The sequence below is a fragment of the Sycon ciliatum genome, chromosome 6 (genome assembly GCF_964019385.1).
Source record: "Sycon ciliatum chromosome 6, ocSycCili1.1, whole genome shotgun sequence".
Lineage (NCBI taxonomy): Eukaryota > Metazoa > Porifera > Calcarea > Leucosolenida > Sycettidae > Sycon > Sycon ciliatum.
The window spans coordinates 32,329,906-32,345,017 of record NC_088648.1 but is presented as its reverse complement, the minus strand read 5'-3'; the positions used below and the strand labels follow the sequence as shown (position 1 = coordinate 32,345,017).

The 15,112-nt window shown below is 46.1% G+C and overlaps 2 protein-coding genes across 2 annotated transcripts; both read right to left on the bottom strand.

The window, feature by feature from the left end:
- Positions 1 to 3,094: 3,094 nt before the first annotated feature.
- Positions 3,095 to 4,744, bottom strand: LOC135820231 (uncharacterized). Its single transcript, XM_065333547.1, has one exon. The coding sequence runs from the start codon at positions 4,742 to 4,744 to the stop codon at positions 3,095 to 3,097; it is 1,650 nt and encodes a 549-aa protein (XP_065189619.1).
- Positions 4,745 to 11,299: 6,555 nt separating this feature from the next.
- On the bottom strand, positions 11,300 to 12,788 carry LOC135819917 (uncharacterized). Its single transcript, XM_065333213.1, has 3 exons — positions 12,433 to 12,788; positions 11,877 to 12,167; positions 11,300 to 11,729 (listed from the first exon to the last, which is right to left on the bottom strand). The coding sequence occupies exons 1-3, from the start codon at positions 12,548 to 12,550 to the stop codon at positions 11,320 to 11,322; spliced, it is 819 nt and encodes a 272-aa protein (XP_065189285.1). The 5' UTR covers positions 12,551 to 12,788; the 3' UTR covers positions 11,300 to 11,319.
- Between the last annotated feature and the right edge of the window lie 2,324 nt (positions 12,789 to 15,112).

The window sequence follows — 15,112 nt, the reverse complement described above, 5'->3', positions numbered from 1 at the left end:
TATGGGAGACGGTGAGCGCTGCAGGAGGAGATTGAGTTAATCAGCAGTGAGCAGATTTCTTGTTTGAAAGCAGGTCGGGAGGAGACGTCACGGATGCTAGCAGGGAGGGCATTGTAGTATCCGACAAAAATATTTTGTAGGGACTTGTGTAGCGTTGGCACGCTGGGGACTTCAAAGCGTATAGTGATTAGAGTATAGCATATCCCCGTACATTAGCGTACGGAGTCTGCCTTTGTATCAAAGCTGCTGCGCACGATTCTTTTATAGCCAGTTAGTTAATTTCATAGCCAGTTAGTTAATTTAGTTGCCAGATAGTTAATTTCGTTGCCAGTACATTTCAATTGCCAATTACAGTGTGTTCACTGAGACCCTTGTGCGTTCTTGCCTCCGAGAGACTGCGGCCCGCTACAAATTGGTGGCAGCGGTGGGATTCGAACCCACGCCTCCGGAGAGACTGGAGCCTCAATCCCGCTACACTTGTACAGTGGGGAGTCTTTACAGCGATCGGTTCTGGAGGGTGGGAGGTGCCAAATGCCTGCGTGTCGACGGCTTTACTGGGCCGTAACTTGAGCGGGGGTTGTGGTTATTGTTGTTGTTTTTTATTATATTTCGCGATTCAAACGGGCAAGTATGCCCAATCACAAGAATGCGAATACCAGAGAGAGAGAGAGAGAGTTAAGGAAGAGTAGAAAAGGAGCAATAGTGCTACAGCGTAGATAGCGCAGGTTTCGAGGAAAATCAAATGAGTACAAGAGTATGGTGTGTGGCCGCCAGGTTAAACTGGGTTAGGCATTGGCTACCACAAACAGCTGCAGGCAGCGAGTTCCACTGTTCCACTTTTTGTCCTGATGGTCGGATTGTGACATTGTGTAGCTACTTTTTTTTCTCAGTCACTGTTGCGTTTCTGTATTGTTTTCCTTATTTACTTCTACATGTACATGTATTTATTATGTTGTTCTCGGCGGGCCAACATCTCAGTGTGAATCATTCATGCCCACTTTACATTCTTCAAAGCATTCGTCTAGTGATTGAGTTGAATCTTTTACACAACCTTGACCCATCTGCCTAGAGTTTCTTTAGATTGGACTATTTTCATTTTATCGCCGAGTTTCATCTCTTGTATCTTTGGTTTTCTTCCTTCTTTCCATGTCGTGTTGATTGAATAAATAAACCCGTTTTTGACATTGTACATGTGCATGTACAGGTACACTATGGAGTGTGCTAGATGCAGGCGAATCTTGCACATGCATGTTGAATTAACGGCTAGTCCTGTGCGGATTATGCTCGGTAATTTGGTGAATTATGCTCAAGTTCCACTATGCCCAAAGTATGCGAGTGATTGTGGTACATGATGGTGGAGTTATGCCAATGATGGTGCTATACTATGCTACCCGGGTCCAATCTAATAGTAATGGTAGATCTACATGTTTGGTAAACTCAGTACTAGTACAATGTAGTAGTAGTATTTATTTTATTTACCATCGGATGCCTCAACAGTGATATACACAACTCTTAAGAGGGCCGATAAAGGGATAAGTGGAAAGGGAAAGAAAAGAAAATAGAAAAATTGGAATCCAGACATCAAGCAGTACAGTAATCAAACACCAAGTCGACTTCAAGCTCAAGCAAGCAATGTCCAGTAGAGACTATGCATGCGGATGGTCGCAGCACTACATCAATACAGTACAATCATGTACATCTACCTATCTAAAGTATGGTTTTATGCAGTGAAACTCTGGAACCGATGTTGTGGGTACACCAAGGAGTCGTACCCAAACCGGTTTGGGTACGACTCCCTGGTGTACACCGACCACGCCCGGAACATGCCAGGAAAGGGAAAGCCACCCAAAAATCTCGTCAGCGGAGCTCAGTATGACCTTTAAGTGAAATACTAGTACCTTATTTTAATTAAAGATGGACGAAAAACCAAGCGCCAAGCATGGATACATTCATGCCCAAGCATATTGCTGCCTGATGATCGTAGTAATACGTGAATATCAGAGTTGCGACACAGCTTCCAATCTCTCTTGTGTACACAAGCATAGATTGTTGTTTGTTGTTGTTGCTGCTGTTGTTAATGTCGTAGTCGTCGTCATTGTCTATGATGGCAATGTTGCGGTGCGACTTGGTCCCGCAACTAACCATCGTCAGGCAGACCACAAAAACCCAGAAACTCCTTTAATCGACATTACCACTCGTTTTCAACAAGAACACCAAAGAACACACCGAACAACGATCGCCAAATCGCTGTCCTGGGCAAAACGTGCAGCGTGCGTGCATTTGGCTTGCGCTGCATGCATGCACACAACGACGTGGCATAGAGAGAAAATGCAGCGTACAGAAAATGCATGATCATCGTAGCCATAGAGATACTAAATGTGGCGACTGCCAAAGTCCGCGTGCAGCGCGGACTTGTACGAGTGCATGCAACGAAAAGAAAAGCAATAATTTGAAATGCAGAACAAGCAGAAACTAATAATGACTTGCAATGTGCTGGAGTGAAAGAATAAAGAATTGTTGGTTACGGAGGTGAAAACAGTGTCTGTCAAGGGGTGCTTGCACCCAGCGACAGGGTGACAGCACACCCTGTCAGCGAGAGTAAGTTTCGCCAAGTAGATCGTAGCGGAGTTGCCGCGGATGGCGATAATGCAACGGATCAAGTACTAGTAAGTACATGTACATTGCAACCAATTAGTGTGTCAACAATTCTACTTATATAATACATTAGAACAATTCACAAGATATTCCGCTCGTGAACATGGCGTGGTACGAACACGCATAGCAATTACTGTATCGTAAAAATGTGTCTCGACGTAGACGTAACAGACATGCACTCGTGATGTAATTCTAACAGACTAACAAAATAATTATTACACTCGCGAAATACATAGCAGTAATACGCAACGCACCAATATTGCAAGCGACCTAGCATGTCTTGACAATACTGCCCTTGCAGTATGTGACAGTTCTGTACACAATTCGTAACTACAATACGCTAATAGTATCAACGTGCAACATGTGACAACATGAAAGGATAATGTTCAAGAGTGCAGTCTCCTGTCCATTCTCCCCACCTTGATGAACCGCGGGGGCTTCAACACAACGGACATAGCTTAGCAATAGGCCGCACAAGGCTCTTACCGGTTGCTAGACGCAGCTTCACCACTCGTACATGGTTATCCTTGCCGGGATAGACTTCCATTACGCGTGCTAACGGCCATTGCCCACGTGGTGTATCGTTAGATGCCACTACCACCACGTCGTTGACCTTCAGGTCTGGCAACTCTTGCCTCCATTTCTTGGCCGGGTTGAGAAGAGGTACCCACTCTCTCATCCAGCGAGTCCACACTTGACCAATCAGATGCTGCACAGCGCGCCAGCGCCTGCGCGGGCTGAAGCTACTTTCGCTGCAAGCTGGTGCGAACTGACCACCGACTTGGCCGATGAGGAAGTGGTTTGGCGTCAATGGAATGTCGTCCGACGGGTGAGCTGACTGATACGTTAGGGGACGCGAGTTGAGCATGCTTTCAGCTGAGGCAAAGCACGTTGCTAGCTCTACATCGGTGATATCTGCTCGGGTGAGTATGGCGTAGGCTGCTCTCTTGGCGCTCTTGACCATGGACTCATGAATTCCTCCGAAGTGAGGTGCTGCTGGTGGGTTAAAGTGCCAAGTCACTCCAATAGCAGACAACTTGTTGGCTACTCGCTGCTGGTTGACTTTGCCGACCAACTGTTGCAGCTCATTGACTGCGCCGACGAAGTTGGTGCCGTTATCCGAGATGATATCTGTAGGCGTTCCACGACGACTGACAAACCGACTCAAGCAGTTGAGAAATCCATCGGTGGTGAGGTCATTCACCAGCTCGAGATGAACTGCTCGCGTAGCGGTGCAAGTAAAGACAGCCATGTACCGCTTACACTGGGCTCGTCCTCGTCCCTGCTTCGTGAAGAATGGTCCGCAGAAATCAACCGCGGTTGTAGCGAACGCACTCAATGACGGCTTCGTACGGTGACTCGGTAGAGGAGCCATGACCTGCTGCAGGGTCTTTGCTTTCTGCCGTCGACACGCTTGACACTGCTGCTCATACTCACGAATAGCTTCTCTGGCCGAAACTATCCAAAACCGTTGGCTGAGCGCTGCCAAGGTCTGATTGGTTCCACCGACGTGAAACAGGCGGACGTGTGCTCGTTTCACTATCAAAGTGGTTACTCTGCTCGAGCGGGGCAGAATGATCGGGCACCTGGCATCATCCGAAATATGCTCTGCATAGCGCAACCGACCACCACACCTCAGAATACCATCTTCGTCGAGCTGCGGCTGTAAGCTGCTCAGCACACTCTTAGGAGAGATAGGCTTTCCCCGCTGTAGAGCACTGATTTCCTCTGGGAAGGCTGACTGCTGGCACTGACGTATGATGACATACTCGGCACTGCGGATCTCATCTACGGACAGGGGGCCTGACACTCGCTCAGTGTTCAGGCGTCTTGCGTTGCTTGAGAAGCGATTGATCCAGGCAATGACCCGGGCCAGCTTGAGGAGGCTGCTGTAGCGCTCTGGATCCAATGCGGGCAAGGCGGCGATCGCCAGATAACTGAAATGAGCTATCTCAACTGCAGGCTTCTTCAGCTCTGCCGCCGCTGTTGCTGACAATGCCTTTCCTGGGGACGGCGTGTGTAACCCGGACATGTCTGGACCGCACCACCAGAACTGGGAATCTGCGAGCTGACATGGTGCGTCGTGCATTATGGCTGATTGTATGCCCTAGTGCGTAGCCCTCGGTCGTGCACCGTAGCCCGCGGGCCTGCGGCCCTTGGGCTACGGTGCACGACCTCGGGCTACGCACTAGGGCATAAATCAGCCATAATGCCCTCCGTACCATGTGTTATTATATACTTCACAGAAGAAGTCAGCGATGCGACGTCTTGCTGATTTGGGTACGTCACCATGATATTTGCGCGGTTTGGTACAACTTGTACAAATTTTTAGGCAACTCTTGAACCTTTGTACATCTTTGCTGTAGAAAAGGTCTAAATCGTACGCCAAATCGCTTGTCGCATCGCAAAAGTTGAGCCAAGCTCAACTTCTGCGATGGCCCAGTTGCGGCAGTTGAGTGGGATGCGAGATGGCTGCGATTTGGGGATTTCATCAGAACAGATACTGTACGAGGTGATTCGTAATTTTTTAACATTGAGTCATTTCTTAACAAATCTGTAAAATATCTCATTGCAAGCACCTGCAAAAAGTCACGTCAAATTTCTTTTTGCCATTGCCATTGCCAATGTTCTGTCAAGTTCGCCTCCAAAATTGAGACTGATATTCCTTCAGGAAGTGACATTGCAAGAGCTTTCAGTCTGCATGTGCGCGATGTTTACGGTAAAATAGAGTATAAGAGAGTCATAGCCGCTGGTTTCAACCTCGAGTGACAACATATTTAGCTGAATAGGAAGCATATGATAGCTACATACTGGAAACGACGCCTAGGAAGGAGGAATGTCGGTGTGTTGGCCCTAGTAATGGCCAAACATTGGCAATCACTGAATTTGCTAACAGATGTTGATCACAATTACACATGAAATCAGGGTGATACACCTATTGCTATGTAAGCTTGAATGGCTTGTATTTGGATGAACATGATCTTGATCAAGTCTTGCTGGACCATCCTGAAGACGTAGTGTCTCCTTCTATTGAAAACTGACTTGAAATTGTGCTGCTAAGGCCTATTTTACCACGATGTTAAGAAATGACCACAACAAATAATATGCGGAAAAATTGCCATTTTTCAACTGCCACCTGCTTCCCAACACCAGGGATTATGTGAATGAGAATCCCAACATTGCAATCCAAGGACATCAGTATTACATTTTTAGAGGATGAAATGGAAAGATTCACACCTCGAACCCTACGGAAGGCTTTTTTACTTTCGTGTTAAATAATGACGAATCACCTCGTAGTGTCGCGTATAAAAGCATGACTCGAATAGAAGCCGACTTTGCCAAGCACGTTGTGACACAGAAGCATGATTCGACTAGAAGCTGCTTTCAGCTAGGTGCATGTGCAAGTACATGCGTGCCCATATGCACTGCACAGTGGAGACTGATCATATGCACTGCACAGTGGAGACTGATCACATGGCAGAAAAAACGACATCGCTATGCTACGTAAGTTTCTACGTAAGGTGCTCGGTATTTCACTTAGGCTACGTAAGTTTCTACGTAAGATGCTCGGTATTAATCTACCAACGCGTGGTAGCCGCGTGCTGTGCATGTGCACGGCAGGCATTGTGCTGCAGTGCATGCAGTCCGTTTTCGGATGTGCATGCGCGAGGAACTTCCTTCTTTGAAACTGCTTCTTACATGAGCTGTTTCGGATATTTCGTCTCCTGGCTTATTTCGTCTCCTGGCTTATTTCGCTTCGGCTCTGCTGAGACGTCCTTTCACGGAATATTACTCAATGACAGGTGAGTTGACCAGTTCCCTTTGATTCATTTGCTTGTGTTGACTCTTTCATTTACGAAAAGTGTGCTGATTTTAGGTGGAATACAATAAATAATGGAAAAGCTGACAGGTTCTCTTTTCTAAATTTAGCTTTTCTGCTGTCGAGGCCTCCTTTTATCGAATACTCAATGACAGGTGATCTCTGCGTTGACCAGTTTCCTTCGATTCATTTGCTTATGCTCACCCTTTCCTTTACGGAAACGTGTGCTGATTTTATTCGGATTTAGATCCACTCGTATCTCTTTGCCCTTGCCCACAGTGTGCGAAGAAGGCGAAATCACATTCTTGACGGTAAGGCTTATGTTGCTGCTGAAGCTTAGATCATAAGATGTGTTGTCGAAATTCTCATGTTCATTGTACATTGGAACGTTACAAGTAAGGCACTGGTCATGATTGCTTCCGGCATTCCGTGCTCCGATCATAGGGTAGAATCTGAATTTTGCAGTGGCATAGCATCGTTGGCAGTTCCCAATCTGGAGAGAACGGTGATAGGCGACAAGCCTCTGGGTCATCCTAATAAAGATATTATTATTAAAGGACGCATTGGCCGAGTATGCAAAATAAATTGGCATATCAGGAAAGAAAAGTTTCAAGGACGCATTGGCCAAGTCTGCAAAATAAATTCGCATATCAGGGAAAATCTCCTTTATGGAGAGGTTCATGCATTCAGTGACTTGTTTGCTTCATACGAAACAAGCCAATCGGTGCAGTCTCGTGAAAATCTCTTACGATTGGATTTGTTTAGTCGAGTCAGGGCTGTTTGATTTGTGAGTAGCGCCGAGATTGCACTGCCCCAAATAAAGTTGCGTGCCGGCAGAGCAAGCGATCTGCAATCTGTTTGTAGTACCTGCAAGAAAGTGCTGTACATGTATCGTATTTTCTCTGTTGTTGTTTCAGTTGCCGCCATGTTGCTGAAAAAAGGTTCAGTGACTCATTTGTTTCATACAAGACGAGTCAATGGTTTGGTCTGGCTTAGAATCTTTCGCTGTAGAAGAAATCTATTCGTGTCTCTATTTTCACTGGTTATAAAATAGGGTTACGACAAACTCACAGAACAAATACCATCGGTCCCTTGATGTTCGTCCTAAAGAGGTTTGACTGGATATCATTCACACTCACCAAAGACGTGTAACATTTTATTATTATGGAGTGCCTTGTTTATCTCTCAGTACCTCCAACCATAATATCCTTGCCCCTTATATCCTCAGGATCAGTGTAGTTGTTGGAACGAGGTGTCAGATTCAACAATGTATTTGTTTACATTTTAATACATGTTTATTGTTCCTACTTTGCTGTGTTGTTTTAGACAATCGTGGACTTGTAACATTTTGAAGTCATTGAACTGCTTCCAAAAGTTTTGTCGACATCAACAGGATTACGATTTCAGAACTATATGATGCAGGATGACCTTATCACGACAACCCATGACTACAATTATAAACACAGAATCAACGAAAACATATGCGGTACGCACCTGGTTACAATTCTCAAGTAAAATTTGATTTAGGGTGTGGAAATCTGAATTTTCTGAAAGACAAGACAATTTTATGACAGAGTCATGAAATTCTGCAACAGCAACATCCACAGAATGACCTGCATATAAAAGAATTATCACCGCCGCTACCCATATGATTCCCCTGCAGAAGAACATTAATATGCAAGACTAGTTCTATTTTCTGCAAGAAAAGGCTTGCACATCAATTACATCTTAACTCGTATCCATATGTCTTTTTCTCTTCCACATTTATTTATGGCTCAACATCCGAGTTTAGGCCTTGACGGATTATGCTAGCATAATTTTTCGCATAATTCCTACCAAAATCGAATAATCGCATAATTCGAGGCAAATTGCATAAGAATCGCATAAAATTGTAATAATCCGCCTGTTCGCATCAAATTCCATACAGTTGTACATGTTCTACAAGTACAAGTACAATGTAGATGCACTAGGAAGTTGTAGGTTTACGACTCCCTTGATAACATGTCCAGTCCACTACAATCAGTAGTCACATCCTTTATTGCTGAACCCACAAATAATTGTGATACAAATTGTAAACCATCCGAGGAAGAAGAGAAAGCCATTAAAAATAAAAATAAAACAAAAAAGGTTATTGTACCATGCCAAACGGCTATTATTAAGTCATGTACCAATTGTAATACATGACGTAGTATAGCAATCAGTGATGGTAGTAGTAGTAGTAGTAGTAGTAGTAGTAGTAGTAGTAGTAGTAGTAGTAGTAGTAGTAGTAGTAGTAGAATTTATTATTTTGATAGGGAAGGCCCTACAGACGTTGCCGTCTTGTTACAGGGAACCCTATGGTCGTAGCTAGCGTAGCGTTGACCCCGTTGAACTTTTGCAATTACAGTACAACGCCCTCTACAAAAAAATTCCCTTGTTATTTTGCACAGAACCATTATGCATTAGCAGCATATGTGAGCATAATGCGGCATAATATGATAACTTTTAGCATAAAAATAGCATAATTCTCCAATTTTTTCAGCAATGCGAAAAGCATAATTTCACGAAAATATTAGCACATGCGATTATGCGATTATTCGATTTTGGTAGGAATTATGCGAAAAATTATGCTAGCATAATCCGTCAAGGCCTAACCGGGGTCCAGGCCTCCAGGGAACCAGGGAGCGGCAAGAGACCTGCACTCAGTGCACAGAGGACTCGGCGTGGGAACATAGGAGTAGAAAAATACCGGTATTTTACTACTCCCTTGTACGAACTGGGCCTTTCTTGCCACTCGTTTCACGTACGCGTGCCCCAGCTTACAACAAATCCCTGGAGTCGAGTCCAAAAATCACGTTATCGAATAAGGTCTATAGAGACTGGGCGCCATGCCCGCGCCCTGTCTGCCGTAATCCTTGCATTAATACTAGCACTACAACCTTACGAAGTAGTGGTTGCGACTTCGGCGATGATTTGTAAGAAAGGGTTTGCTCCCCACACCGGAGCTCGCGCTATTCCGCCGACTTTACTTGACACTTGACCGACTCAAGACTGCCATCCAGAGCACATCCTTTATTGCTGAACCCATTTGTGGGTTCAGCAATAAAGGATGTGACTACTGATTGTAGTGGACTGGACATGTTATCAAGGGAGTCGTAAACCTACAACTTCCTAGTGCATCTACATTGTACTTGTACTTGTAGAACATGTACAACTGTATGGAATTTGATGCGAACAGGCGGATTATTACAATTTTATGCGATTCTTATGCAATTTGCCTCGAATTATGCGATTATTCGATTTTGGTAGGAATTATGCGAAAAATTATGCTAGCATAATCCGTCAAGGCCTAACCGGGGTCCAGGCCTCCAGGGAACCAGGGAGCGGCAAGAGACCTGCACTCAGTGCACAGAGGACTCGGCGTGGGAACATAGGAGTAGAAAAATACCGGTATTTTACTACTCCCTTGTACGAACTGGGCCTTTCTTGCCACTCGTTTCACGTACGCGTGCCCCAGCTTACAACAAATCCCTGGAGTCGAGTCCAAAAATCACGTTATCGAATAAGGTCTATAGAGACTGGGCGCCATGCCCGCGCCCTGTCTGCCGTAATCCTTGCATTAATACTAGCACTACAACCTTACGAAGTAGTGGTTGCGACTTCGGCGATGATTTGTAAGAAAGGGTTTGCTCCCCACACCGGAGCTCGCGCTATTCCGCCGACTTTACTTGACACTTGACCGACTCAAGACTGCCATCCAGAGCACACGTAGGTTCGATGGACTTCTCGTGTGCTCTGGATGGCAGTCGTGAGTCGGTCAAGTGTCAAGTAAAGTCGGCGGAATAGCGCGAGCTCCCGTGTGGGGAGCAAACCCTTTACTACAACCAAGAGTACATAACCCCCACGATCCTGTCAGCTTTTCTATTATTGTGTTCAGGGAGTCGTAAAATACCGGGAGGCGACACGCCACACATTTCACGATCCGAGGATTGCCGCACTCGACCCACGAAATTTGAAGCGTGATTGAAACGTCGTCGTCATCTTCTTTTTCTCTATTGTTTTTGCTATATGCTTCGAGGCTATTCTGGATCTCCAGAGCGAAAGCTGGTTGTTTCTGATACGTACCACGCATTACCTTAGGTTGAGCCGTGGCTTTTAATTTTTTTTTGGAAGTTCACTGCTTTGGAGACGACGGAATGTCAAGGTAAGTTATTCACGAAATGTACTCAAATTTGAATTGAGTCAATGCGAATGACACCCTGTTTTCGGAATAGTTCTCCACTAAACACACCATGCCCATGGCCCCTTCATGTTGTCCAAGTTCCATTCTAGGTTTGTGTGAAGTTTCGAGATGAAGTTCGACGATGTACTCACCTTTCCATGGAAGGGAAAAAAAGTAGCATATCAAACAGAATCCATGCAGTATTTGATGCCACTATCCTCATTCTTCTGCATTCAAAGTGTTTCACATCTATATGGCCCATGAACTGCAAACAATATTTGTCATTTCTTAACTGTTCATAGCTGTTCATAACTGTTCTGAACACATTGCCTTCAGGAAACGTAAGGCCGAGTCGCCTCACCGACTGAGCAAAGTTCTCTGCGACGAAAGTCACACTATCGGCGAATGCACTCAAGGTGAATACCCGTCAATATCCTGTATACTGCTTGTACCGCTTATCACAGTAGCATACACACAAGCACACATACACACACACACACACACACACACACACACACACACACACACACACACACACATGCATGCTCGTGCACACACAAGCGCAAAATTCACATATCACTGGTTCAGTTGTTCTTATCTGTATCGTATTTTGTCTTATACAGAGCTTCCGAGCCACGCCGAGTCACCTGACCAACTGAAGAAGGTTCTGTGCGACGAAAGTCACACTATCGGCGGTTTCACGGAGCGGTTGGTCATTTCTGGGCAACGCTTGATGCTCAGATGTTTGGAGAATGGCTCCAAAATTCTCCAAACAAGGCTGAAGGCTTGTCACGGCATCCTTGCCAAATAAAGGTATAAGCTGCAGCAAGTTGTCGTTGCGACACCCTGCTCCTTCCAGCTCACGCCGCACGGCCACCAAGCACCAACCACCATGGTACTTTTCAGCAAGGTGAGACAAATCGTCAATCACCGGTTCGGGGATGGCTTCAGCAGCTTTGGATGGTGCTATTGACGCTTTCCTGATAGCAGCGGCAGCCGTGGCATGCAGGTAGCTTATCAGATTCGCTAGCACTGCAGATGTAACTTCCAAATCTGAAGAAGAGAAAAGAAAAAGACAACATATAAGGACTGGTGGTTGCAGAGACTGTACTAGTATTCAAAAGCCAGCGTTTGCATACCTAGTCTGCATACCTAGTCAGAAGCCAATTTTTTTCCAACATGCATGCAAAACGCACTGACCTTCACAATTGATTTTCACTTCGGGAATAGCTGTTGCGATGACGGACAGCATTTGTTGCCATGCTTGCGAAATATCAGCACCCTTGCATGCCTTCAGCTGGCACACTTCCTGGCGTAGCAGCTTTGCAGTACCTGATGCCTTGTGTAACCGTGTCGTAATAACATGCAGGAATGACTCCGTCGCCTCAGTAACACTCGCCTGTCTCATTGTCAGCAGTTTGCAAATTCCATGGATCACTGCACCTTCCATAGGCCTGTACACCATGATGGCACTACCACTCTTACATCGATCTGCACAATAGACAAAGTATGGTTTGAGGATGGAGGTTTACATCATCTACGGTGATGATACATACTAGGTACACACGTAAATTTTCAGGACTTCAATAAATATCCTGTCACAGTGAACAGACAATGCATCGTGGGCAGACTAGGATGAAAAGGATGGTGTCGACCACCTAATTTATCGGGTCAGTTCGGGCACTTAGGTATGCTACAGATTATACATTCGTGTCCACAAGGAAGAGACAAAAACATGCAAACGAAAGAATCTCACCTGTAGCCCACAGCTGAACATCCCCACAACTCAGGTCACCAAGTGAATACGTGGCGTCATCTACATCTTCCACGGTGGACTCATCACTTTGGCAGTCATCTCTGTCAAGCTCCATCATCCTTTACTTCGAAGGCCAAGGCACAAAGTATTATTACTTAGAAAAACAAAACGAACTGCTGACACTGGATTCGTTGTGTGCAGGATAATTTTATTGAGTTTTCAAATTTTTTGGACCAAACAGCGAACGAGTCCTTTTGCATGACCTGCGCCGCTTTGACCTCATGGGAAGTCCCTCGCCATGCAGCGCGTGAGGTCTCAGCACTCGTGCCCGAGCTGAGGCAATCATCCGACGCGGTTGTGCATCTCGTGTCGCCTCCCGGTATTTTACGACTCCCTGATTGGAAAGGCTTCCTGTCTGAAGCCTTTCCATACTGGTACTCGATGTTCCAGTTTTGTGACACGAGAATGGCACGAGAATTAGTGTACCGCTGAGTGTACCGCTATACACGTGGTCGACACGTAGTTGACACGTTGTTGATACTTTTTTGACACGTGACCCCGTCAACGGTCTGCTTTGCAGCTTTGTGCCAATGCCACTCGGTAAACGCCGATGTCGCGTACGACAAAGACGTCTATCCCGTACGCGAAATAGTTGAGCATGACGTGGACCTGACGGCAAGGACAACTGCGAGAAGGCCCCTTTCGGTACCCCTGAGTCCTGACGGGAAGGAGAACTGCAGAAGTCGACGAAGTCGAACGAGGAGGCCCCTTTTCCGTACCCCATACTGCAAAGTGCCATTGATGGATACCTTTTGCACCTGGAACGACCCCTTAAACGCTGTCGCGGCGACTATCCCGTACGCGAAATAGTTGAGAACTGCTGACGTGGACCTTTTGCACCTGGAACGGCCCCGTAAACGCTGTCGTGTCGGCGGAGTGAATGTGCAGGGTACTAGGGTGAAAAGAATTGCTGCAAAGACGTCCCCTCTACTAGGCTCTAGGCCTTTGCCTTTGGAGACATCGTCGGCGAACTGAATGCGCAGGGCGAAAAGAATTGCTGCAAAGACGTCCGCTCTAGGCCTTTGGAGACATCGTGGGAACTCCTTCCGGTACTATACAAACTGCTGACGTGGCCGTGGACATGTACTTGGAGAGTCATGGTGGGACTTCATGTACATGGATACATGGTGGGAATTCCTTCCGGCACCCCCGTACCGCAAAGCCAACGGTGGGGAAGGAGAAGTGCAGACGTGCAGGAAGACGAACGAGGAGGAACCAGGACGAGCGAGCAATGGCAGGACTAGCTGGACCGTAAGTAATAGCTGAATTGTGCATGACAACTTGACATCCATGCGGCACTCGCCACTTGCCACTGCATATTTCTTGTCCACTAACAATGTCTCTCCTCTGCCCCCTGTGTGTCCACGGCCCTGTTGCTGAATTGGCCCGATGAATCGAATGTCTTCCGCAACTGGAACGGCCCCGTGAACGCTGTCGCGTCGGCGACTGAATGCGCAGGAGGGAAAATATTGCTGCGAAGACGTCTCCTCTAGACGACGGTAAGGCACCCATTGATATGTTGCCAGTGTGTGCCAGGGTATCGCGCGATGGTGAATGAGGAATGATGAAGGGTACGGTGGGACTGTAGACCTGTTACCTTCTACTAACACGTTATCAGGTGGAGAGTGTCTTGTACTCACGTTATCAGGTCGAGAGCGTATCATCAGTGTAGTCACTCTCTCTATTCCTGCACTTCATTACGTTTAAGGTGTACGTATAACTTCTCAAAAAAATTTAATGGTCTACAGTCGTATCGGAAGGGTACGGTGGGACTGTAGACATGTTACCTTCTAACACGTTATCAGGTGGAGAGTGTCTTGTACTCACGTTATCACTATATCAGGTCGAGAGCGTATTGTAGTCACTCTCTCTATTCCTGTACTTCATTACGTTTCAGGTGTACGTATAACTTTTCCAAAAAATTTAATGGTTCACGTCTTCAGATAGAGAGCGTATTGCACCCACTGTCTAGTCTCTGTAGTGCATTGAGATTTTGTTGATCGAACATGAAATGGATACACAGACAAAGCCAGGCCAAGTACATGGCGAGATGTCGCCAGAAGAACGTCTTCAGGTAGAGAGCGTATTGCACCCACTGTCTAGTCGATTTTGTGGATCGCACATGAAATGGATACACAGACAAAGCAGGCCAAGTACATGAGAGAGTGGACGATGTGCAGATCGACACGGCCTGCGGGTACTTCATTAAAGTTACCCGTGACATAACTAGGATAAAAGTTAATCACTGCAAAAACATTGCCAAGTATGTGAGCACTTTGGACTTGACAGAAGAGTGCACGGGCAACGTTGACAAAACATACTGCGGTGACTGTCACTATCATGACAGCAGGGCACATCGCACGCAGCATCGCAGATCGTGTCGAATTGCGCATCATAATATTGCAAAATTGCTCCTGTGCATGCAAGTGGATTTCATTGCACTTCTCAGTTTGGGAAATGCTCGATTATGACAATTCTCCGTGTGAGTGCACTAGCCCTGAACAGACATGTAGGTGAACCATTTGTGGTGTCTCATAGCCTACCTCATGACCTTCTGCTTCCTTTCTTCATCACTTGTATCTTGCAGGTATATCATCCCGTGACGACCACATTGAAGTCT